Source organism: Ornithodoros turicata, chromosome 6, assembly GCF_037126465.1.
Source record: "Ornithodoros turicata isolate Travis chromosome 6, ASM3712646v1, whole genome shotgun sequence".
Lineage (NCBI taxonomy): Eukaryota > Metazoa > Arthropoda > Arachnida > Ixodida > Argasidae > Ornithodoros > Ornithodoros turicata.
In genome coordinates, this window is record NC_088206.1 from 16,144,526 (window position 1) to 16,167,667 (window position 23,142).

At 46.7% G+C, this 23,142-nt stretch overlaps 1 protein-coding gene and 1 long non-coding RNA gene across 3 annotated transcripts in view; one reads left to right on the top strand and one right to left on the bottom strand.

Moving 5' to 3' along the window:
• LOC135399259 (uncharacterized) overlaps positions 1-23,142 on the top strand; it is a 125,661-nt gene that overhangs the window by 29,899 nt on the left and 72,620 nt on the right. For both annotated transcript variants that reach the window (XM_064631088.1, XM_064631089.1), the window contains 2 exons: positions 2,686-2,781; positions 9,637-9,846. In XM_064631088.1, coding sequence (XP_064487158.1) covers positions 2,686-2,781; positions 9,637-9,846 — 306 coding nt within the window. The remainder of the gene's footprint in view (positions 1-2,685; positions 2,782-9,636; positions 9,847-23,142) is intronic.
• LOC135399260 (uncharacterized) overlaps positions 3,290-23,142 on the bottom strand; it is a 55,788-nt gene continuing 35,935 nt past the window's right edge. Inside the window, exon 2 of the long non-coding RNA XR_010424232.1 lies at positions 3,290-3,825. This is a non-coding gene — a long non-coding RNA (uncharacterized LOC135399260). The remainder of the gene's footprint in view (positions 3,826-23,142) is intronic.

The window sequence follows — 23,142 nt, forward strand, 5'->3', positions numbered from 1 at the left end:
TACCCTTATGGGCCCATCATTGTATGGACCCTGTAAGCTAGGTGTTTTGCCGAGTTTCTTCTCCAGGGAGATAGAACAGCACGTTGTAGAAGGCGGGCTTCACCGCACGACCCCGAAGTACGCAGGTGCAGAACGCATCGTGGCACGCGTTTCTCTCTTTTCATTTCTTGACGAGTCTCGTATTTCATATTCTTCTTCCCTACGTGGTAAACGGGAAAGGGAATGACACATTCTCTTTTTTTTACGACCTGCGGTCGAACGGCTGCACATTGAGCGTGAGTAAGCGCTTGGTTAGAACAAGTTTAGTGAGACCTGCATATAAAAATACAAATTGTCGACTGACCACATCATCATCATGATTTAGTTGTTGCTGTTCCGACCCGAGCAGTCTAGGTGAAGGAATAGAGGGAAAAGATTTCGCTCGGGGTACGTGAGAGGTCACCCTGCTGGATACGACACGCACCGCAGGCCTTCGGCCGGGAATCGATTCCTATACGCCTTGAAGTCAGTGTGCCAGTGCTCTATCCGTTGACCTGCCGGTATCAGTCAGACTAGCCAGATCGCGGGATTGATTTAGAGAAGGCTCTCCACTATACTCACGAACTGGAGTTGATGACCTTATATATATATATATATATATATGCCTGTGCCGAGACACGAAGATGATGTTCAATTTTTTTGTTTTTTTTCTTCCTCGTAACCGACTGGTAACAAAGTAGTAGGCTTACAACGAGCCTTTTTTTTTGTAATTACTGCAGTTGAATTTGTACATCGTAATTTCTACGGCTAACTGAGCAGTTCAAAACTGGTCGGCATTCCAATAATGAAAGCGTATCTCAGTAAAACCTTCAGTGCGGAGTTATAGGCATCACGGATATACAGAAAGCAACGAAGTATTTTGGTAGGGTCGGTGGAGAAGAAAGCTTGTTTCTCCTTGTAGCAAGCGAGAGACGAAGATTTAACCTCCATTCAAGGTTTTTTTACAGCAAATGGGGGTGAGAGACGCGTAATCGAATATCGAAACTCGTATGCGGCACTGAGGCGGCCGCGGTAGAGATCACGTGGTTACGAGAAGCAATAAGAATGCATGAGGCTCTCGCTCCTCTTATGTTTCAGTTTTCACGTGGAAGTGTACTCAAGGTTTTGTACTTCGCTACTACGACGAGTATGAATACTAAATGTTTTTGTACTTTTGTATTTCTTTCGTGCAGTAATGCGGTACATGGTGTAGTGAACTACATTGTGAAGGTGTCATCACTCCTTTGACGGTTCGCACCATATTTTATATACATTATACTTTTTTTTGTGTGTGGCGTGTGGTTTTCTGAAACTTTATTTCTGAACTTTTGATCTAGTATTTTTGAATTTTTACGAGGTACGTCACAATACTTGCCATGTTGAGCATCGTTCTAATTGACAGGAGTTGAAGGGTGCCGACTATAGCTGGTGCATAACTGCGGAGAGGACTGTGTGTTGTGGGGTCTTTCTTCCCTGTCTCGGGTTTCGTCCTCTTTGCCATCGTTCTAATGTTTGACGTTGCTCGACCCATTGAGTCTGATAGCTTCGCGGTTCTGAAATTCCCCTGGTAACAAATCACGGAAAGCAGTCATTGCGAGTAGTAGGGTATACGTCGGCTGCTGCAGCACTGTTCAAACACGTATTTCGCTCTTGTCACTCATGCTGCTCTATTTTCTGTTGTCTTTCGGAAACGAAAGAACTTGAGGAGTTCCTTCTCAAGTTCGTTTCTACGGACGTCCGCATTAGCCATTGTGTTGAATCAGCGCTACTGGTCTCCTTGAAGAGTTGTTTGAGATGCAGTTGTCTAGCGGATTTTTCGGACGCGTGATGGTGCAGCTTGCGCCAAATAAAAATTTTTAAAGTAAATACGAAAGGAAGGGAAAATAAAGTAAGTAAACTCTCGTCGTGCAGTACAAATGGTGCAACTGCTAGTTTCGCTTTGGGAATACTGTATACTGTAAAACCCTTACCGTTCGTGGTCCCTTAATTTCGCGATTTGAAAAATTCAATTTCGCGAATTTTCAACAGCACGCGAAGATGTCTATACCAAGTTTTGACACCTCGATAACGATGTTGGAATCGCAAACTTTGTCTTCACGTTGGTTGTACAGGTTAGCGTTCAGCATTTGAACTGCTTTATACACAAGCATGTAAATATGTCGAATCAAATGTGGTACGGAAGCTACTTGCAAACTGAGCTACAGCAGTGAATTACATTGCTTTAATTACGTTAGTTCATTTACTTCTCTCTGTTTGTGGTGCTTAGTTTATGTAGTTCAGTGTAGCTCAATATAGTGTAGTTTGTGTACGTTCGCTTTAAACAGTGCAGGATATTTCCTGTGATGTTTTCTCATTGTTCAGTTAAATGTCTGCACGCCTTGAACTCCAGAAAGTCTTTCGCTGGCCAGGTTATCCAAAGCTCTGTATATTCGAGTTCAGCAAACATAAAGGCATACGACGAAATAAAGAATAATTGCGTGCGGAACTCTTTTGAAAGAAAACGTTCACTCGCGCCTTTCAGAAAGACGTTTCCTCGATGAAGCCCTGCGCTCGTTATGCTTTTTGTGTGTGGTTTACAGGTGTAATTTTGTTGGCGGTCAGAGGTCACCGGTTGTGTGCCGGGGAGGAGTGACCGACTGCGTGACTTACTTGTTCCGTCATACGCAGATGTCCGGCCCGGGCCTGGATTGGACGACGGTGGAGAAGCTGATGCACGCGGACGATGACCGATTCGAAGATGCCGTCAGCTCACTCACCGTCAGGGTAAGTGTAGAGTCGGCAGTCGTACATGCGCACAGAACGTCCGGACTTTCGCTTTTTTTTTTAATTCGAAGCGTACTTTTTCGTAGTTTATTATGTTATGGAGGTATCGGTGTTTATTTCTCCAACCATGTACTTGATATAAGATTCGAAGAGTATTTCATGGAATAGACCGTTTACAGCAGCCAGTTGCTTCGGGCGCTAATAGATGGCGCCACAGTAGCCACGCCATTGCTTGCCTTCTGCGAGTGCGTGTGTGCCTTTGCCTATGTGAGTGTTTCCGACCTTTTTTCGCCGCTGTGCTACAGTTCTGTGCAACATGTGGAAAAAGCAGAGCGAATACTTGTTCCGTGATTGAGTGTACAAACTGTGACAGAGATCTGATCGTGTGGGACGAAGCTGTTTGTTAAATTCACGAGCCGTCGCTATACAAAGACTGCCCGCGTTCGAGGCCTTTTGCAATGCACGGGTTTCCACAAAGAGAGCATAAAACAAGCTGATTCGACAACAGTAGGTATCGAATCTTTAGAGGAAGGATTTCAAACCGGGAGAGTCAGCGAGGGTAAGTAATGCAGCCCTCAAAGTGGCGCAGCATTTCTGTGTGAGCCCCAAACTCCGCTGTAGGCGTTGGCTGCTGCTTGTCAGAATAAACTTCCCCCATAGTAGCAGGGGTCACGTTCCTTGCAGTTGAACGGTTCCGTGTACATGCCTTGTCAGTGCACGAAGCACTCGTGAGCCCCTTGTTTGTCGCCTCTACAACCTTGATGAGCGGTGTACAAATATGACTGCACCGGCTGCTGAAACCCGCTTTACATGTGCATGTTGCCGCCAAAGTGGGCCCGAAGCGAGTCTCTGTACTACGCGTTCTTCTCACTGTTTGTGTCGACCTGATGTCGGCCCTTAAAATTCATACACCATCGTTGCACTGGCACAGTACTACACCGACATGGCCGCTGTCAAACACGTTCGTTCCCTTTGCAAATTCTCTGTAGTTCAGCGCAGGCTTTCCGTCTCCCTCTAGCTCGTTGATCCTGTGGTTGTATACATCTGAAATCAACAATAAAAGTATGCTACTTCATAACGACAACATAACAGCCCTTACATGCATATCTTTCTCAGGTAGTTGTACCGCAACTCTTGCGATAAAAAGCAAGAAATCACGATCTTGCGATATTACTTTATGAACGTACCCACAACGTAACATATGCGCAACAAAAGAAGAGGGGGAAAAAACGCCGAAATATGTAGTAACTCAAGCATAGTGGGGCCGATCATCTGGGTCGCAGGAGGACAGAAATACGAGGGTGGTTCCATAAGTTTCCGGCCCGACCAACTTTTAATAGTCATAGAGACGAAACAAGTGTATCACTTTTCGACATAGTCACCCTTAACTTCGATGCACTTTTGACACCTTTCAACCAGCATTCTTACCCTTGAAAAAATAGTCTGAAGTTTTGTCAAAATGCTGGAAAACTGCCTCTTGCACCTCACTATCGTTTTGAAATCTCCGTCCTGTGAGATCCCTCTTCAAGTTTGAGAACAGGAAGTAGTCACTCGGTGCCAGGTCTGGACTGTAGGGTGGGTGGTGGATTTCTTCGAAGCCGCACTCCTTCAGTGCAGCCTTGGCACCAGAAGCCGTGTGGACAGGGGCATTGTCCTGGAGCAACCGGACACCTCGACTCAACCTGCAGCGCCTCTTTTCCTTGATGGCGTCTCGCAGTCGGTGCAGGAGTGAAGCATAATAAGTCGCATTCACTGTGGTGTTCCTCTCTTTGAAGTCGATAAGGAGGATCCCGTGACAATCCCAAAATATGGTTGCCATGATCTTCTTTGTGGATTGTGTGACCTTGGCTTTTCTTGGGGGTGCTTCTCCTGGTTTGCGCCATTCCATCGAGTCCTTTTTCGAAAGGGGATCATAGCAGAGCACCATCGTCCCATCCCCTGTGACAATTGACTTCAATATTTCTTCTTTGTTCTCTTGACAGAGCTCCGAAAACTTTTTGGCACAGACGACGCGCTGTTGCTTTTGAACTGACGAGAGAAGTCGTGGCACCCATCTCGCACTGACCTTTTTCATGTGAAGGCCCTCGCCGATGATGCGAAAAACGGTTCTTTTGGAAAGCCCCAGCCTTTCTAAGATTTCCTTCACCTTCAGACGCCTGTCGCTCAGCACTTCCTCCTCGACAAGAGACAAATTTTCTTGTGACCCCACTTCCACTGGACGACTATCGCGTGGATCATCTTCAATGGACTCTCGCCCCAGTCGAAACTGCTTAGCCCAGTCTTTTACCGTTGTGTACGACGGAGAGGCTTCCCTGTACACGTTGTCCAGTCGCGCTTTAATTTCTTTAGGCGAAAGTCCCTCTTTTGTCAAGAATTTTATCACAGCGCGGTACTCGATTTTTTCCATTTTAACTGAAGAGTGCACCCTGGCTGTTTGAAATGCCGCTCTCCAACCGACAAAAGCATGGAGAGGTTGAGGGTGGTGCTCCGGCCCCTCAACAGATGGCGCCACGCGTCCTTAATCGCATTTTCAAATTCGGGCGCATTTTCTACCTCTGGCCGGAAACTTATGGAACCACCCTCGTATCACTCTAAATCAAGCAAATGCATTCATCTGACCGTCGAAGCTTCGGCGAAAGCCTCGTGTCATCCTTCCATCCGGAGTTCATTGCAAAAAATTTAAAATCTGAGAAAGCGTCTCTGGGTTGCACCGGCCGTTTACGTGCGCCGTGCCAACAGGCAGCCAAAGAGAAGGCAAGCAGTGGCGCGCAAGGTCACGTGCGCTAAGATGGTGGCGCCCAGATAATTATGCTGTAAACGGTCTAATATATTCGTCTCTTCGAGCAACTTTTATAACGGCGTGTACTTAGCCGATAGGAGGGGGCTATGGTTGGGGACATGTAACATTGTTGCTCAACGAATGGGCGATTGTTTCCCACCAGGCGTCACCCCGCGTCTTTTCACCGCAGTTTGTCGTGATAAAAAAATATTTAGAGTTTTCTATCGCACATAAAATTTGCAGTGTGGGTTTCTTTCGGAATAAGCTTTCAAATGCCGCTGCCAACATTAACAGCGTGCCTGCTGATTTACAGTACCTTTAAGAGTCCGCCAATCACGGTCGTGCTGTCGGTGGCCATCAGCCGCATGGTGAGCCACCGGTAGCCACGGAAAGCCTGTGGTTCAAATCCATTGGTTGTGACGATCGACATCCTAACTTTATATGTCGACGAAGCGAACGGGTGAAAGGAGGCATTAAGCCAACACCTTCTAGATAACCGAGAAGGCCTCTGGCACTCTTTCAACTGACGTCACGCACCTGTCCCTCCTGCGGCTGTTGGCGATAGATATATGTGACGTCACCGGAAGAGCGAAGAAGAGAAAAGCTCACTCATTGAAAATGTATGGCAACCGGGCCAGGTGCGTGACGCCATTGAAAGCGTGTTGAGACCTTCTCTGTTATCTAGAAGGTGTAAAACTAAGCAGGCCTTCTGTATCGAGATGGCGTTACCCAGACACAGATTGAGGAGTACACAAACATCAGAGTAGGGTTTCGGTTCCTGTTTCCATTACTCACCCGTTTGTTTTTTTGTTTCCTTTCTCTCCCTCCCCAACGCCCCTTTTTTTAATTTTTTTTATTTACCATCAGAACGATGGGGGAGCCAAGACAAAAAGCTGGAAGCTTGAGAAACGTCTCGACCCCCTTACAATCAGGGCATCTGGACAAGACATGTAACACTTATACAGACTCCAGAGAAAAAAAAAAACAAAAAAAAAACGATCAAGACATAATTTACAAATTCACGCTTACCACAATTGAGGGATGCTTACAGTAGTACCGCAGTTAAAAACAATACAATAATTACTGATATCAAAATCGTTATAATCGTTATCGTTTATATTGGTAATCGTTGTGTAAGAAAAATACTTTTTTCTTTTATTACGGGCACGTACATACATCACCGCACATCCCATTGTCACATACCGCTTTTTGATGGAAACTATGACACCATAAATTGCTGCTCCATGTATAGTCCTTACTTCAAACAAACAGACAGAGAGGGGGGAAGAATAGTGTCTCTGCTTTCGTTGAGTTTTAGATCCACTCGGCTATCGGAAGCAAAATTTTTTCACATGCGGCAAATGTAGCACCCGTGTCTATTATGAGCGGCCTTGACATCGGTCACCCTTCGTTTCTCGGTCGTAGTGCATGTCTGCAAGATTCGACCGGTATTTTAGTAGTAACGCATTTGACGACGTACGTTTGCTGGTTAGGTTATCGACCTGTGTGTGTTCAGAAGCGTTAGGGGGGGTGGGAGTGGTGCACTCTGGAAAAATTGGGCGAACCTTCGGAGCTTTTAATTGTCATAGTTATAGCCCTTGCAACCGCGACCTGATGGGACGCGACCTGTCGTTGAAGGAAAATATGGGCGTTCTGCGTGCTAGAAAGGCGGCAACGTACCGTAAAGAGAAGAAGGAAATATAGGAAGAGAGAGAAGGGGCCCCGTACGGGGAGGAGCGCCGCGTTCACATGCTCACGTGCTAACTTGTCCTTTGGGTATCGAAATTTCTCTCTATGCCGCCAAAGGACTCCTATGATGTGGCATTCCTTCGTGTGGTCAAGTAGAATCCTTTGGTTTTTTCGCCGTGTCAGCGCTGGTCCGTCGTACTTCCATCCGGTACTCTGCCTATCCATCAGTAGTTAGTATATGTACAGTTCCGTCATTATTTTGACATTTGCCTTTCAATCTGCAAAGCAGGTCTAGTTCTGCGCAGCAACCAGGTGCCCACCGGTATTTCTCCCGCCACTTCCTCTTGATAACACTAAAAAGTCGGTTGATTGAAAAAAAAAATAATCAAGAAATATGGACATGAAGATACCCGACTTGTCAGGCTACTCCAGAACACGTGAGTAGAAAAGAAAGTAGATAAACCAAGCCCAAGAACCAAGATGTCCAAGAGGCATAAAGAAGAACAAGCAGGCTCCACCTGACGAAGGAGTCCAGTAAGCGGGATAATAGTTCAAATGACCGCAGATTAAATACACTGATGGCCCTCAACAGGCTGCACAATGTACTCTGTCCTTGAAACAGTATAGCTGAGAAACACGGAGACTTCACAGGGTGTCGACGAGGTCACGTGATATCGAAAATTGCGTAACTGCGTGTATGGCCGGCGCTTGGTGACCCACAGACCAGCGCCCAATAACTTTTTTTTCGCGCTGAAAAGGCGGTTATCCAGGTGGGCCAGCGACGATTCTAAGATGCGGCAACGGCTCTGTATTTATTTTTATTTTGTGTTAGCGCCGCGAAGCAACTGTGGCTGTGAGCGGAGTACAGATGTGAACAGATGGAGAGAGGGCAGCAGAAAGGAGTGGGGGACGGGGGGTCAGTATGCGACCTGGGCCGACATTTGTCTGGAAGGTCTCCGGAAAACCCAGGAAAAACCTCAGACTGCACAGCCGGTGGTAGGATTCGAACCCACCACCTCCCAGTCTCCAGCACGACCTTGGCTACCACAAACGTCGCATTCGCTACAGTTCGGCGAGGGAACATTTTCGAGTTTAAACAGGAGACTCCGAGGCAGTCCTGGTGACATTCGAAACTAGAGCTCAGGGTCAACTCTGTGTAAGAGTCACACATGTGGAATGCTTCTTCGTCTGTGGTCATAACATACACTTTCCACAAGGGCACCAACGGTTCTCATTGCGACACGTTTAGTGACGTAAAAAGTATGCGTGAAAGTTGTCCGGACCCCGATCCTTGTTTGACCTCGTCTTGCGACTATACGGCCGTTGCCTCGTTCCCGGGTACGCCGCAGTGGCGATGCAGCCACTGTAGCTGGATGTCATGCCATTTATTTCTCTGTCTGTCTCTCTCTCTCTCTCTGTGTGTGTGTGTGTGTGTGTGTGTGTGTGTTGTGTGTGTGTGTGTGTGTGTGTGTGTGTGTGTGTGTGTGTGTGTGTGTGCGTGTGTGTGTGTGTTATCTCTGTTGTTAAACCCCTTATTTAATGTAAATGAGTTGCGACACTTTCATAGATGTTGTTCATTCCATCATGGACGCGTTGTGCTGCACCCCAGAATACCGAGGAAAAAATAATTATTATTCGACGTGTCATACTTAGTAAGACACAAGCCCTCGAACACACTCCCGGGCAAAGTGCAGACGTCACAGAGTTCAGAGTTGCGTTCATTCCCATTGGCAGTCGTAAGCACGTGACTTCTCGTGTGCTGCCTCACTGGCGCTGTGATGTCAGAGCCGTATGAGTTTTGGTGTACGCGGTGCCCACTTTCTCCGCTTCTATTACCCTCTCCGCTATGAAACTTTGAATACAGGATCACATCGTTGCAAAGAACCTTCTTTTACGTTTACCTGGGACAACGTGGGAAGACCTGTCGCAACCCCTTTAAGGGTTGCGACATCGGACATTGGGTCCCAGCATAGCGTCAGCGAAATGAAATGTCCCATTGATGAAGTGTACACGTGTAAGACGTCGTGCACCAGTGGAGCCAAGGGGAGCCCGTTCCTGCAATCTGATCCAATGCCTTTCACTTTGCTTCACACAGTCACACGCTTCTTCTTATTACATTGCTTAGCAACTAAATTTCAACTACACTTCCGGCTGCTCTAATCTGCTATACCCCAGATCACCAACTGCGATATGGCGAAGCACCTGACTCGCTAAATGCTAAAATTTATGCATGGTGTTAGGACGAACGACTAACTTTCTCGCAGATAAGATCACCTCATTGTGTGAATGGTTCGTTCATTTATGCAGCATAAAGTGACCGCGTTTCCTTTGTGGTCACTGCTAGAAGAAGAAACGTAATACAGTTGTATACTTTCGTCTATATTCAGGAGCTGCTGGACCTCGTGACTGGTCTTCAGCAGGCCATGGCTGATGAGCAGCGACGATTCGACGAGCTCTCTCTCGAACTGCAGACTGCACAGCAGAAATCTCCCGGCAACGAAGAGGGACCGCAGCACAGATCCCTCTCGGCAGCCCTGTGCGCTTCTCAACTCAAACTCGCCAGGCTATGCGCAAGGAACATGCGGTGCTTCACTCAGGTGAGCGGTGCTCAGTGGCGTATCTAGGGTGTGGCAGGTGTGGACAGGTGCCATGGGCGCCAGGTGAACAGGGGCGCCATTATGTGGTCGTGTGTGAACGTGCCAGGTCGGGCACTCAACCTGGTCCATTCATAAATGATGTATGCACCCGCCATTAGAGAGGTTGTAGTGTGAAACGTAGTGCGGACCACACGAAAACGCATCCCCAAGGACATCATGTTAACCACGAGGTAGCTAAACTGGGCGCGTGACGTATTTGACGAGAACGGGGCACCGTGAGCAAACCGAACCAGCTCAGTGAGCGACTGTCACAGCCGAGACCAAAGCAGCCTAAACAAAAGGGAGATCCCACTTGAGACGTGACAGTAGCAGTGGGACTTTGAGAGAGATATCTGAGCAAGAAAATCGACCCGACGAAAAGAGGAGTTCGTATCGGGCGGACCAACAAGAGGGTCGACCTGAACCCGTGTGTCGGGCTGGGGCAGGTGTAAAGGTGTAGGGGCGATTTCGGCAAATTTTACACTTCCGATGTTGACGGCAACGAGCTGTACGAAGAAATTTTGGACTGCAGAATGTTGCTCGCGAGGCGCACAGAAAACAAAATATCCAGACCCGAAGAGCTTCTTGAATTTATTGTTCACTATGGAGATGAGAATGTCTTCCCGAACCTTCGGGTTGCGGTCCAGATAATGCTTACGATCGCGGTTTCAATTGCCAGCTGTGAGCGGTCATTTAGCAAGCTTATACTTTACAAGCAAGCTTAGCAAGCTTATACTTAGCAAGCTGATACTTTCGTATTTAAGAGCACCAATGGGCCAGGACAGGCTTTCCGACCTTGTTTGTCCTAAGTGTTGAAGGAGAAGAAACAGAAAAAAATGATTTCAATGACATTATCGACAAATTTGCAGCAGCAAAAGCCAGAAAGGCTATCATGTGACGATAGTGGGCCATTTGCATGTGTAGTAGTTCTGTGGACTTCATTAAAGTATTTACAAAACATCACCAACTGTGTCATCGATATGTGCCTAAACAGGGGCGCAGACTCATTGGTTGCCATGGGCGCAGGTAGCTCTAGATACGCCGCTGGCGGTGCTACCTTCTTATTTCTTTGCTTGTGCCTATTCGCCTCTCCAACTGGGTACTCACCACCTAGCGGGTCCCAGTTGAAGCACTCGGTGAATGATAATGACAGCAGCCGGCCGATCTGTTTCACGGTGACCTGAAGTCTATGCGGCAACTTCCCTTCGTGTGCGGTGGAGTTTCCCGACTTACAGAAGTCAAACAGCAACAGGCACTGCTCACTCCCGCAGTGCAAAAGTAATGTGGAGAAGAGCATTCGATGCCGAGAGGGAGAAGAGAAAAAGGATACTGTCCCAGGAGTGGCGTGAGCGAAAACAACACACACGTTGTGTCATCTGTATATTTCTTGAAGCGTGTCTCGTGGAAGAAGCCACGAAGCAGGTTGATTCATTCATCGACAATCCTTATTTTCTCCGCCATCTTGAAGACGACGCGAGCGCCTCTACTGGTAGATGGAGAGGCGAATAGGCCCTTTGCTACCTTCGGCAGCGTTTCGAGAAGTTGGTTTTGACACGATAGCAGCCTATAACTGACGCAGTAGATGAGGAATTGAATGAGATGACGTTTTAATGGCAATACATCTTTGACATAAAATGCGTTCTTCCCCTGAGGAGGGATAAGACCCTGTTGCGTTGAGTCCGTAACACCACCAGCTCGTCAACCCCAAAGTACTCATCGATTACTTTTCGCCTGTGCACAAACCATGCAGGTGGGCATTATCAGCGTTATCAGCCGACGCGTTTTCCCCCCTTCTTGCCCACCGCAGCAAAATATAACCTCGAACGAGTCTTCTCGTGGCATCACATGTTTCTAAACAGAGAGTCGTCTATAGTCATGCTACACTAGCTGTCCCCCTCTCTCCTTTAACCAGAGAACGCTCTCCCATACCACGTGACGGATACACAATTGCAGCCTTTTCACGCATCGTCATTAGAGGGTGTTAGTAGACCGTTGATAAGTGCCGTATCTACCACACCCAATCAATGGATAAGATTCTGAGTCATGCACGCTGCCATTGGTTCAGGTAGTTAGATAACCTCATGGTGTCATTATCAACGTTCATCTGCTAACACTCATTCCCATCTCGTATGGCGCGTGCCCATTCCTATGATGGTACTTGTGGCATCGTGCGGTATCGGGCAGAGTACCCAATTGCTAAGTTTTTTTTTGTTTGTTAGTGCCGCGAAGCAACTGTGACTATGAGCAGCGTACAGATGTGGACAGACGGAGAGAGGACAGCAGGAAGGAGTGGGGGACAGGGAGGTTATTATGCATCCTGGGTCGACTTCAGGGGGAACTAGCTGTGCAGACATTCGTTTGGAAAGTCTTCGGGAAACCCAGGGAAAACCTGAGACAGCACAGCCGGTGGTAGAAATCGAGCCCACCACCTCTCAGTCTTCAGCACGACGTTGGACACCACCAACGCGCGGGACGCCTTAACGCGCTCGGCCTTGCCACTGACTGGTGGTCGGTGGTATAGCAAAAGTAGTCTTAAGTAGTAGTAAGTAGTAGTCAAAAGTCGGTGATTAGCGTGCTGGCCATGTCACGTCGAGACTGGGAGGTACCCGGGTTCGAATCCCGGTGCCGGCTGTGCCGTCTGGTGTTTTTCCTGGGTTTTCCTCAGACGCTTTCAGACACATGTCGGCACAGTTCCCTTAGAAGTCGGCCCAAGACGCACATTCCCCCAGGGCGTCAGTCGTGACGTTGCCCACATCTGCGAGGCCGACAACGGCGAGCCCTTTCATCACCACCACCCACCTAGTCTTCCCACCATTCGTTGCTTTCATTGTGTTACTATGGTGAGCTAGAATAGCGTTACTTTTCGAATAATGGTCACGTTACTTTCCGTACGTGAGCATTATTCCGTTTACCTGGAACCGTCGAGTTCCCTGGCGGCGGAATCTCGCAGTAGACCGTGACACGTTGCGATCGTAGTTAAGTGTTAGATGCGTTTCCTCGAGTTGCTGAGGAACGGACGGTGCAGAAATATTCCTTAGTTGAACATTTTTGACGTGACACAATTTTTTTGTTATCACTCTGAATAACAACATTGTGGCGATTTAATCATCCCTGTTCTGAGGTAACCGTCCAACCGTAAAATCAGTCTCAAAATTTCGGGCCAACGGTGGTTTTTCTTTTAATTTTGCTTTTTCTTTTTCATTTTCTCATCTGTGAGAAAAAAAAAAAAAAACTAGAAGGAAGTGAGACAGGGAAAGATCGAAACGATACATCTTATGACATGGTTCATTTTATTTGTGCCGCTTTTTCTCCTTTCGTTTTTGAAACCAGTTACAAAACAGTTCGTCGATATAGTCTGTGCAGTGCGGGACACATTAAGGCCATATAGAACAGTGCTCCCCTGCCATGGTGGGAAAGAAGGAAACAAAAAGAATAAGAAAAAGAGTCATATGTGTTGTTTCGCAGCCAGCGTCGTCATGAATGCAGTGTTCTGTGAACCGAGCCGTTCGACCGTTTTCTGGGTCGCTTCGTTTGAATATTTTGCTTCGCATACGCCCGCATGTACACACAAGCCGATTGACACGTTATAGGCACAAGCTGGGCCGTTAGGACATTGCGTGTCCTTCGGCGGGCATTAGGCGTACCATATAGCGTACAGTTTAGTCCAGTGGGAAATGTGGATCGGACCCTTTCTAGGCGGTAGTGATGACATGTCGTTGAAATACTGGTCATCTGTCCGACAGTCGAGCCAGCCACTGTTCCATACTACGTCGCCTCTCCAGAGAGAGTGTTCTTCGTATGTCTAATCATGGCACTGGTATGCATCTCGCATTGGTACTATGGTTTTATTTTACTTCTTTCTTTCTTGTAACGCTTGTATTCTCGAGACTTTGTGCACGCACCTTACACCGCCTGCGCTACAATACCAAAACGAGAAGCGCTGTTCAAAACAGATCAAGTAAATAATACTGATTTAGGAACCTTCGTTTTGTTAAATAGATGTGGTAGAGGTTATTCTAACACCATCTAGATGGAGAAACCCTGCTTACTCGGCGCCATGACGTAACAATTAAGAGTCAGCCAATGGGGATCGTGTTTTCAACGACCGTAGCCAATTACGAACGTGCTTTCAGCGGTCGTGTCCATGAAGACGAACCACCGTCGTCTGCGAGTTGTGATTGAACGTCCCCGCGTAGTATGGGAAAACTCGAAAATAAAGCGCAAAATGGTCTCAGTCTTTCTCAAAAATGATTTTCCGGAAAGCGTCTTGCACTTTTTGTCTAAATATTTAGGTCTGCGGATTCCAGGTGAGTTCTTGAATTCGCGGAACGGTGAATCGCAGTAGCCAGTAGCAGACGAATTCTGACTCTTAATCGGAGGAGGGAGAGGAGGCAATGAGCAGGCCTTTTGTATCTAGGTAGCGTTGGTTATTCGCGTCAGTCTGAACCCACCAGTGACCCGCCAGTCACGTGCCCCTAAGAACCAATAGGAATGCTCGAAGTTCCGTTCTCCTCCTTCGAATGCCTCCTATCACACATTTGCCACGTCGACATGTCAGTCAGGATTTTCGTCTGCTTCAGCCAATCGCCGCAGACGATTTCAGACTCCGGCTTTCTGTGTCTTCCAGTGGCTGCCCATGTGGCTCATGTCTGTCTTTATCTAGGTGACGTTGGCTGAAGATCCTGACCAGAATCTGATTCTCTTCAGCTATACGTCACGCACTTAGGAGAAAATGATTCTATACCCAGAATTCAGACGTGTGGCATAATGCTTACACGGTGCAATCAGCCATCGGTTTCAACGTGTTACGACCGCTCTGAATTACATTATGGATGAACGCATAAAGCCACACTTTATGGACCCACGCGTGAGTTGAATGCGACATTGGTCCCCACAACGCATTGTGAAAAGTCACGACGTCGAGAGTCTTTGTGTCACACGAGGAAGTGGTCGGGAACGGAAGTTGGGCGCCTCACTTGAATCGCTTATTGACGGCGGCAGATACAGTTTCACCCTCTGCCCATTGTTGTGGGACTGCGGGGGAGGAAAAAGGGTCGTCACGTGCGACATTCTTCTCTTTCTGTCGTTCACGGAGGAGAAAGTGACATAACTTTCGTACACCGCACCTTGTGGGGAGAACATTTTCTTCCACGTAGCCCTTCTGTTGTTGGTGGGAAAAACAAAAGGTATACGGATAGAGGAGGAGTTCTCGCTCATGACGTTTATGAATATTTGGTTAAGAGTGTGCTTTGCATGTTGTCCAATAACTGTTGTCGGGAAATGAGCCCAGGGCTCTTATCTCTCTCTCTCTCTGTTGGAGGTTCGAACCCTGGTCGGGGACTCGGCAACTTTGTTGCGTCGTACGAGTTACTTGCGCAAATTACGGAAGGTCGTTAAAACTAGTCTGCAGATCGAACTGTGGTTGTGATCGGGACATGATGTCATTGTGAGTGTTCATCATAGTATGGTCATGTGTGACGTCATGATTAGGTAGCTGTCTCGCGTCGTGACGCCATGAATTATAGGTATTTATCTTTCTTTTTATCTTCTTTCTGTTATAGTTACGACATCTTAATGTAGCACGATACAATTAGATTTGGCTGTCACCGATCCATTTGAACTTCACGAAGCCATACAACTATACTATCCATAAACGTCTGGAGTCCCGACTGTTCTATGTACGAACAATCTTCCTCTTCCGACACGCTTAGATTGTACCTCTAGCAGACCGGAAGTACCTTTTTACGTGTCGGACGCAATGTTTATGGCTCCTTTTGCATAAAGACATTAGGGAGAGGAGGTCAAGTACGACGCGGAAAAATGCGGAAACTCGCTACTATTTTCCTAAGCAGGGACTGGGCACGCAGCTCATAGCCAAATAACAGCGGCGTCATGCTGCGTTATGAGAGTGTACAGAACCTACTTTCGTTTCTGATTGTCCAGGCTTCGCTACACTGTCAACGCCCTGAAACATGTGCCTACAAACAAGCAGAGAAATTATTGCGAGGCACCGACCACCTGATACATGGATTGTGTTCATTGCATTTAACAAGCGCACTGTCCGACACAACCTTCCGTGGAAGTCCACCGATTGGCTGCAAAATGCGGGACAGGCAAACGGACAGCCTCAATCGAGGACAGAGTATCCCCCTCCACCCCCACCCCCCCCGTTCGTGACGCAAGGCTTTTGTTTTGCAGTCGTTCGGCCCCAAAAGCTGACTGACTGCTTCGCTGGATGGCGGTGGCAGCTTTTTGCTTCCTGTCAGAAAAAAAGCGCGCCTTCCATTTACGTGTTTCCCAGCGGGCGTTGCACATTCTTGTGCAGGTGGAATAACGCTATGTTCGGTGCGGTATAGCGAGTGTGTGGTGTCTGTGCTGGTGGTGTTCCAGGGTAGTTCAGCTATCTGTACCGCTTCCAGTCTTTGTGGATTTTCGACTTTGACGGAGATATTGCTCGTGAGTCACGCTTTTGTTCCCGATTAATATCTCGGGTATATTGTTGAACACGGGGGCCGCCAACAGTGGGTGTGATTTTGTGGATTGAGGTTTCTGTTCACGGTGCTCAAACCTTTGTTCCATTACGTAGTTCTTTAGTAGCTTGGACGGAATCTACGAAAACCCATCAGCAGCGCGATAGCATCCGCTTCAAAGGAAAAGGGCGATCGGCTTCTCAGATCACGATAACGTGAGTTTTAGAGTTTTAGCACGATAAAGTGAGGGGAGTTTTCAATCGTAAGCAGCCCTCCGATTCCCACTCCGTATCGCTGTCAGTCAATCGGATATCAGCAACGTGACGTCAGCTTCTCCAGGGGAATCGGGCTTATCATGTTTTTGGAAACGTTATCGTGAAACTTCTACGTTCTCCTTAAGCTCGCCACCAGAGATAATTTTAGTACATCGGCAGAACTCTACGAAAACGATGCGATAGAAGGATTCATCAAATCGATGCTTAACAAATGTGATGTCACCCGCTTCAAAGAAGCCTGCAATTGGCTTATCACGTTTTCGGAACTGTTATCGTGAGCACCTTCCGATATACTAAAACTCGCTATTGACTCCCTATTGTTGTTTCTAAGTGTTCAGAAAGGTCAGCCAATATTTGATGAAAGATGAAAGTCACTGAAAAGGTTAGCCAGCTGTAGGAGTCGAACCCACATCTTCTGGGTTGCCGGTCCAGAGCTCTACCAATTGAGCTAAGCTAACACTTTTTTTTTCTCCTTTTTCACCAGGTAATAACGTTTATTTACAAACATTAAAATAAGCTATGACTGTACAGTGTTAATGAGTGATGTATGATGAATGAATGATGCACACCGTAGCATCCAAATACACAGGATACAAAAAAATACGTGGTACATAAAACACACAGGTTACACAGGTCACACAGAGAGTAATAACTAACTAAGCTAAGCTAACACGCCTTCTCAGCGACTTCCAGGGTGCGTCATATGAAGGGACAAACCAGCCACTCTCTCTCTCACTCATCCTCCTTTCACTCTTACATTTTTGCTCACTCATACACACATTCATACGACGGGATCGACGCAGGCGGCAACTGTTGAACATGAGAGAACTGATGTTCTGAGGCTGGAACAACATAGAAGGGACCTTGTATGTATTTGTCCCTTCTATGTTGTTCCAGCCTCAGAACATCAGTTCTCTCATGTTCAACAGCCAAAATTTTCTGGCTACTCTTCAAAAAAAGAAAAAAAAAGTATCCCTATTGTTTCCCTACATGAACGTCGGGTTTATGCGTACTATTTATATAGATGATTTTACGTTTTACTAGAATTAGATATACTGAAATTTTGAACGATTGAATTATTGTAAAATTTGACTATAACAAAGCGAGATCCTAACCAAGTACCCTGTGTGTCAGTAAATGATTCTGTTCGTGGAATTACGCGTTGAACCCCACGTGCCTTTGTGTTGTTCCGTGTACTATGTCCCCCCTCCTATACTTGGATAACTAACGGAATACTAATCTTTAAAAAAAAAAACTTTATTTAATGTTGGTGAATGGGAAGCTTCATCGCTTATGTGGACTTATAAAATATAGTAGCGTGCTACATATAGTTTACATGCTTCAACTCCGAACTATACTATTCATATTCTACTTTACATTACAGCAGAAACGATTGCCTTCTGGAAACATTTCCTATCACATCTTCGTAGAGATTCTTCTCTTCTTTTCTTTTTCGTTTTTCTTTATCTCAGTATCTTACCATCGCCGCTCACAACCCTTCCAATTAAACCTCCGTTTCCAACATCCTGCCCTCTCCGTTAGGAAAACGATAATGAAGCATTCGTTACCTGAAGCTAAGCGGTAGCACCAATTATTGCGACCTTCCGGTAAACCGCCAGTAACTTGGAACGGCTTGTCGTCCCTGCGACTCTCCACTTCGGAGACAGCGTTCATTGCCAGTTTTAATGAGGGACAGTGCAAGAGCCAGGGTCGCTGACTGCCTGTGGTTACCCCTCAAGTTGTTCATCGTGACGTCACGTTGAAGGTGAAACGATATTGCAGTTGGTAACGTGTAGTTAAAATATTCCAAATACATCTAAAGGCCGTGGTTTGAAAATTTTGACACGATTGCAAGAAATCGAGGAATGTAGAAACTGTGTAAAGCGCGGTCAGCACAAGGGATGAAAAGATGAACCTGACGAAATGCAGACTCCCCAACAACACAGGATATCCTCAGGATGTACGAATAATGTCCGAACGAATTCGTACGTCCTATGGATATCCCTAAGATATCCAAGCTAGCAGTTGCGGATGCGATGAGGGAAACATCTCGTTGTGTAAGCGCAGGAACACGTACCAGGAAAACAGGGAAGAGGTTGAGCCTGTCTCGTCTACTCCTTCGTATTTTACCGTGTTCCCCTCGTCCACGTCTCTGTGCTTACTCCTCAAACTCAAGGATATGTTTCCCTCATGTGAAAAAAAGAAAAAGAATAAATAAATAAAAAAGTGAGTGCTGCAATAGTGAAATCACAGGGGGCAGCGAAATCTTGGTCTGTTTGCTGACTGAAAATTATGATCAATCACGCACCGCATATTTTCACCTGAGAGTCTAAAGGCAACTGTTGAGGATTATTTCGCTAATTGTTATACGATCATTATTCTCCCTCCACCTGATATACACAGCTGGATTGAACCACCGCTAAGAACAGAATGCCGACGCCGATAAGGCCCATACAGGTTAGCCGCTCTGTGACATCACGTGACCGCGCTACGTCACGCTCTAGCGGAGCAACATTCCGCTCCTCTGTGCTCGCGCAGACCCGTTTGTTGTGTCGCAGCGGATAGAATGTGGTTCACCCCGTGCGGGTAACGGAAGTTTGTTGTATGCCCAGCGATACTTTTTTTTTGTTTTGTTTTTTAAGCCGGTGCCTTTGTTCGTGCCGTAGACGGCGATGTTATCAAACGCCTGTCCTTTTTGGATACGCTGTCGATGCTGCTATTTTTGGTCGGGCTCGTATGGCGTTGAGCTCACATGCTATTTCTGAAGTTATCGGCGTGGAATCTGGTTCCGGCGTTAAGGGTTGCACGATGTCGCTGGCCGCACAACGTCGGAGTCGTTAGCGGATTTGCTGCCCTCGGTTTCCTGGCAGACCTTCGAGGTGGATGTCGTACACAGTTCTCTCTCAAGTCTGCCCAGGACGCGCACTAGTCTCCATTCCCCTCTCTTTTCCTGCTGGCCTCTCTCCATCTGACCACGTCTGTATGGAGCTCATAGCAACAGTTGCTTCGCGGCGCTAACCCGGAATCAAACACACACACACGCGCGCGCGCACACACACACACACACACACACACACACACACACAAAAGTAGAGGGGTGATGTCAGTGAATGAACTCTGAAAATGGTTCGGAAACGTGACGTGTATAGTCGAACCTTTTTCTCACATCCAATACTGTGTGCGACCGAGATATATACATCTGAAATAGAGACAATTAAGTTTTAAAAAAATTCAAAATAGTCGGCAATAGTGTTTCTGTGTATTCACCGTTTGTTGGGAATGGGAACTCCGCTCAACGTCGTACACTCTAAAAACAGAGCTTCACCGCGTAGCACGCTCCTATAGCCAACCATAATCCCGAATGACAGCGTTCTCTCTCTTGATTTGATGAAAACGGAGGGCGTACGCCATTTTTGTTGCAATTATGAACCGCATAATGCCACAACAGTGGCGTACGCTCCCCGTTTTCAGCAGATCAGGTGAAAGAACGCTGTCATTCGGGATGATGGTTGGCTATAGGAGCCTCCTATAGCTGTAACCTATAACCTATACCTGTACCTATAACCGCGTAGCATGGCATGCTACGCGGTGAAGCTCTGTTTTTAGAGTGTACGACGTTGAGCGGAGTTCCCATGCCCAACAAACGGTGAATACACAGAAACACTATTGCCGACTATTTTGAATTTTAAAAAACTTAATTGTCTTATACTGATACTCGTCTATCGTTCTATCTCTGTTTAGTATATAGGTACATCTTTATTTTATTTCGGTGTCAAAAGAGATTAAATACCTCCCTCTGGCGTTAGAGAGGGGGTCTTTACTCTCTAACCTGGCCGGCTTTCGAAGTGTCATTTCTCTTCGTCTTTCTTCTTACGTTTGTTTATTTATCGACAGGTGACCTTTTCTTTTCTTTTTTCTTCTTTTTTTAGCATTCTACCTCCGCGGGGCGTGAAATGATTACGCCGCCGCTAATAATATAATGTCTGTGAAAACAGGAAAGTTTCTATTTTTGGCAACCACGGAATTACGTACACTATACGAGACAGTGAGGCCTCCAAACCGGATTTTCCCCTCTTCCTTCCTTCCTGATCTCCATTTACGCGGGCAACAGCTCTTGAAAACGCGTCATCATTTATGCGGGAGCCTCTATTACAGGTAGATCGCAGTCCCTTGCGGTCGTCGCGACCCGAATATTATGTTAAGATATAATGTTCGGGTCGTCTGGACAAGGGAAAAGTATTTGCTCACATAATAGGGGGTCCTTACACGGGCACGTGTTAATGTAAGCGTTGCCAGGTACCCAGTAGAGGTACAAAGATATCGCAGTTTCGAATATCGATAATTATCGACGAAACGAAATATGGATACCTCATCAATAGTCGCGGGAAGAACGTCGATATTTGGTTATTAGTCGCTTAAAAGATCTCTATATCCTATCGGTAGCCTCCCCGCGTAACTTTTTTTTACATATCCGCTTCCTCCTCCTCCCCATCTGTACGTATTAACGTCGATACATAAATCGATAAAATATGAACATTTATGCCAGTGCAGCCATCGATAAAATATGAATGTTGTTTAAACATCGATAACGTTGTTATGCTGGGAAAATCGATATAATTTTACCCCTATATACGTACCAGTCGAGCCCACCGTGGCCGAGCCCGTTGATGTTTTTGTCTAAAATAAGTCGCGCTACGGTTCAGGCAGCTTCAGCGCAGCTATACCGCGAGGTGGTTGTGGTGCTGCTGATGATGATGGTGGTGATTGTTTGCCGCAAGGGTGGTAGTGATGGTGAAAGGGATCGCCGTTGTCGGCCTCACATATGTGGACAACGTCACGACTGACGCTCTGGGGGAATGTGCGTCCTGGGCCGACTTCAAAGGGAACTGTGCCGACATATGTGTGAAAGCGTCTGAGGAAACCAGAAAAAACCCTAGACAGCACAGTCGGCACCGGGATTCGAACCCGGGTACCTCCCAGTCTCGACGTGAGATGGCCAGCACGCTAACCACTGTATCCCGAGTTCTGACAACCTTTCCCGTTAATCTGAAGTGGCGGCTTTCTCTGTGACCGGTAAAACGGGGATTCTCCGCGTTGGAGAAGTGGAAACACGAGGTGGCGACACAAAGTGTTTGCACTTTGGCCCCCATACTCCAAGAAAAAAAAAGGGTGTGAAAAGGTGGTAACTTCTGTAGCTACTACCTAAGTCAACGTGGCGTCTGATAAAGGGTGTAAAAGGGTTGTTAACTTGCCCGTTACCGCCTCTCTACAGGTGCAGTACAGAATGTGTGTAAGAGCTGTTATTACAGCCACAGAAGCAATGCCCTTTCAGGGAGTGTTGCCTTCCCAGCATTGACAGTGCAATGGACAGTGAAGATAACGGCAACTAAAATTTGTTTAGGGATTTGCGCTAATCTGTTGTGCCGACTGCAGCCAGGTATCAGGTAGAACTTTGCAACCTTTTTGGGCACAACATATGCGACAACTATTACCTCCTAAAAGGTGTAACTGCTCGACCGTTGTTTCTAAGAGTACAGTGTCCACGGTAAAAATAAAAGAAAACACTTTATTTTTAAAATTAGAAATGGGCAGTATCGGTATCTTGCTATATACCTGTTGACTCCCCAAACATGTTTACATTGCACAGGCTTTCCGAACTCAAGTCCGCATGGGGGGGATCTGAAGAGAGGCACAAAAGGAATCAATATATTTTTTTAATCTTTACGTTCTGACCACACAAAAAGATAAGCTATGACAAAAAGATATCATATGACATATAGGTTCTTCCGCCGAGTCTGCAAGAAGACAGCTGTACTGGAGGGAGTCATTAAATGTGATCAGCCGTTTCCTGATCGGTTATTCATAAGCACACAGCAGCCAGCAAGTAGCGTCATCATACAACAAGCAATTTCAGCTAGCTGTGTTGTTCAAGTACGAAAGCATGTTCTTGCACGCGATTATGTTGTTTGCGGTGAGTGATTACTTCAAATTACGTTCGTGCACGTTAGTAAGTGAAGCCACTAAAACAGCTGTAGTAAAACATGTACATGCAGTTCCTATCACACGAAGCCGTGTCCCCCGACAGTTCTTGTAATGCTAAAAAAAAAGAGAGAAATGAGAGAGAGAGAAAGACCTCGTACGCATTATGCAAATGTTTGAATTGGCGGGTCCGCGTGTTCTACAAGGCGGCATAATGTAACAACGGAGGGTATGTCTGCTTTGGCTGGTGCGATTACACCCAAGAGCAATACCAAAGCAGGTTGATACCGCTGTCACAGGGGCATTCTAACGATCATGGAAGCCAATGGCTGTTGAGCATCTCGGAGCACTATATCGACAATACGTCGCATTCACACGGCCCGATCCGATGTTCTCTGAGTGTTTGACACGTAAGAGAACGAGTGGTTTGCAGTATAGGTAACATCCATTCGTTCGTTCATCGTCACAAATCTTGGCAGGTAACAGCCGTCTATGGTGAAAGAAACACGACGCAAGAAACAATAGGTGGGAGT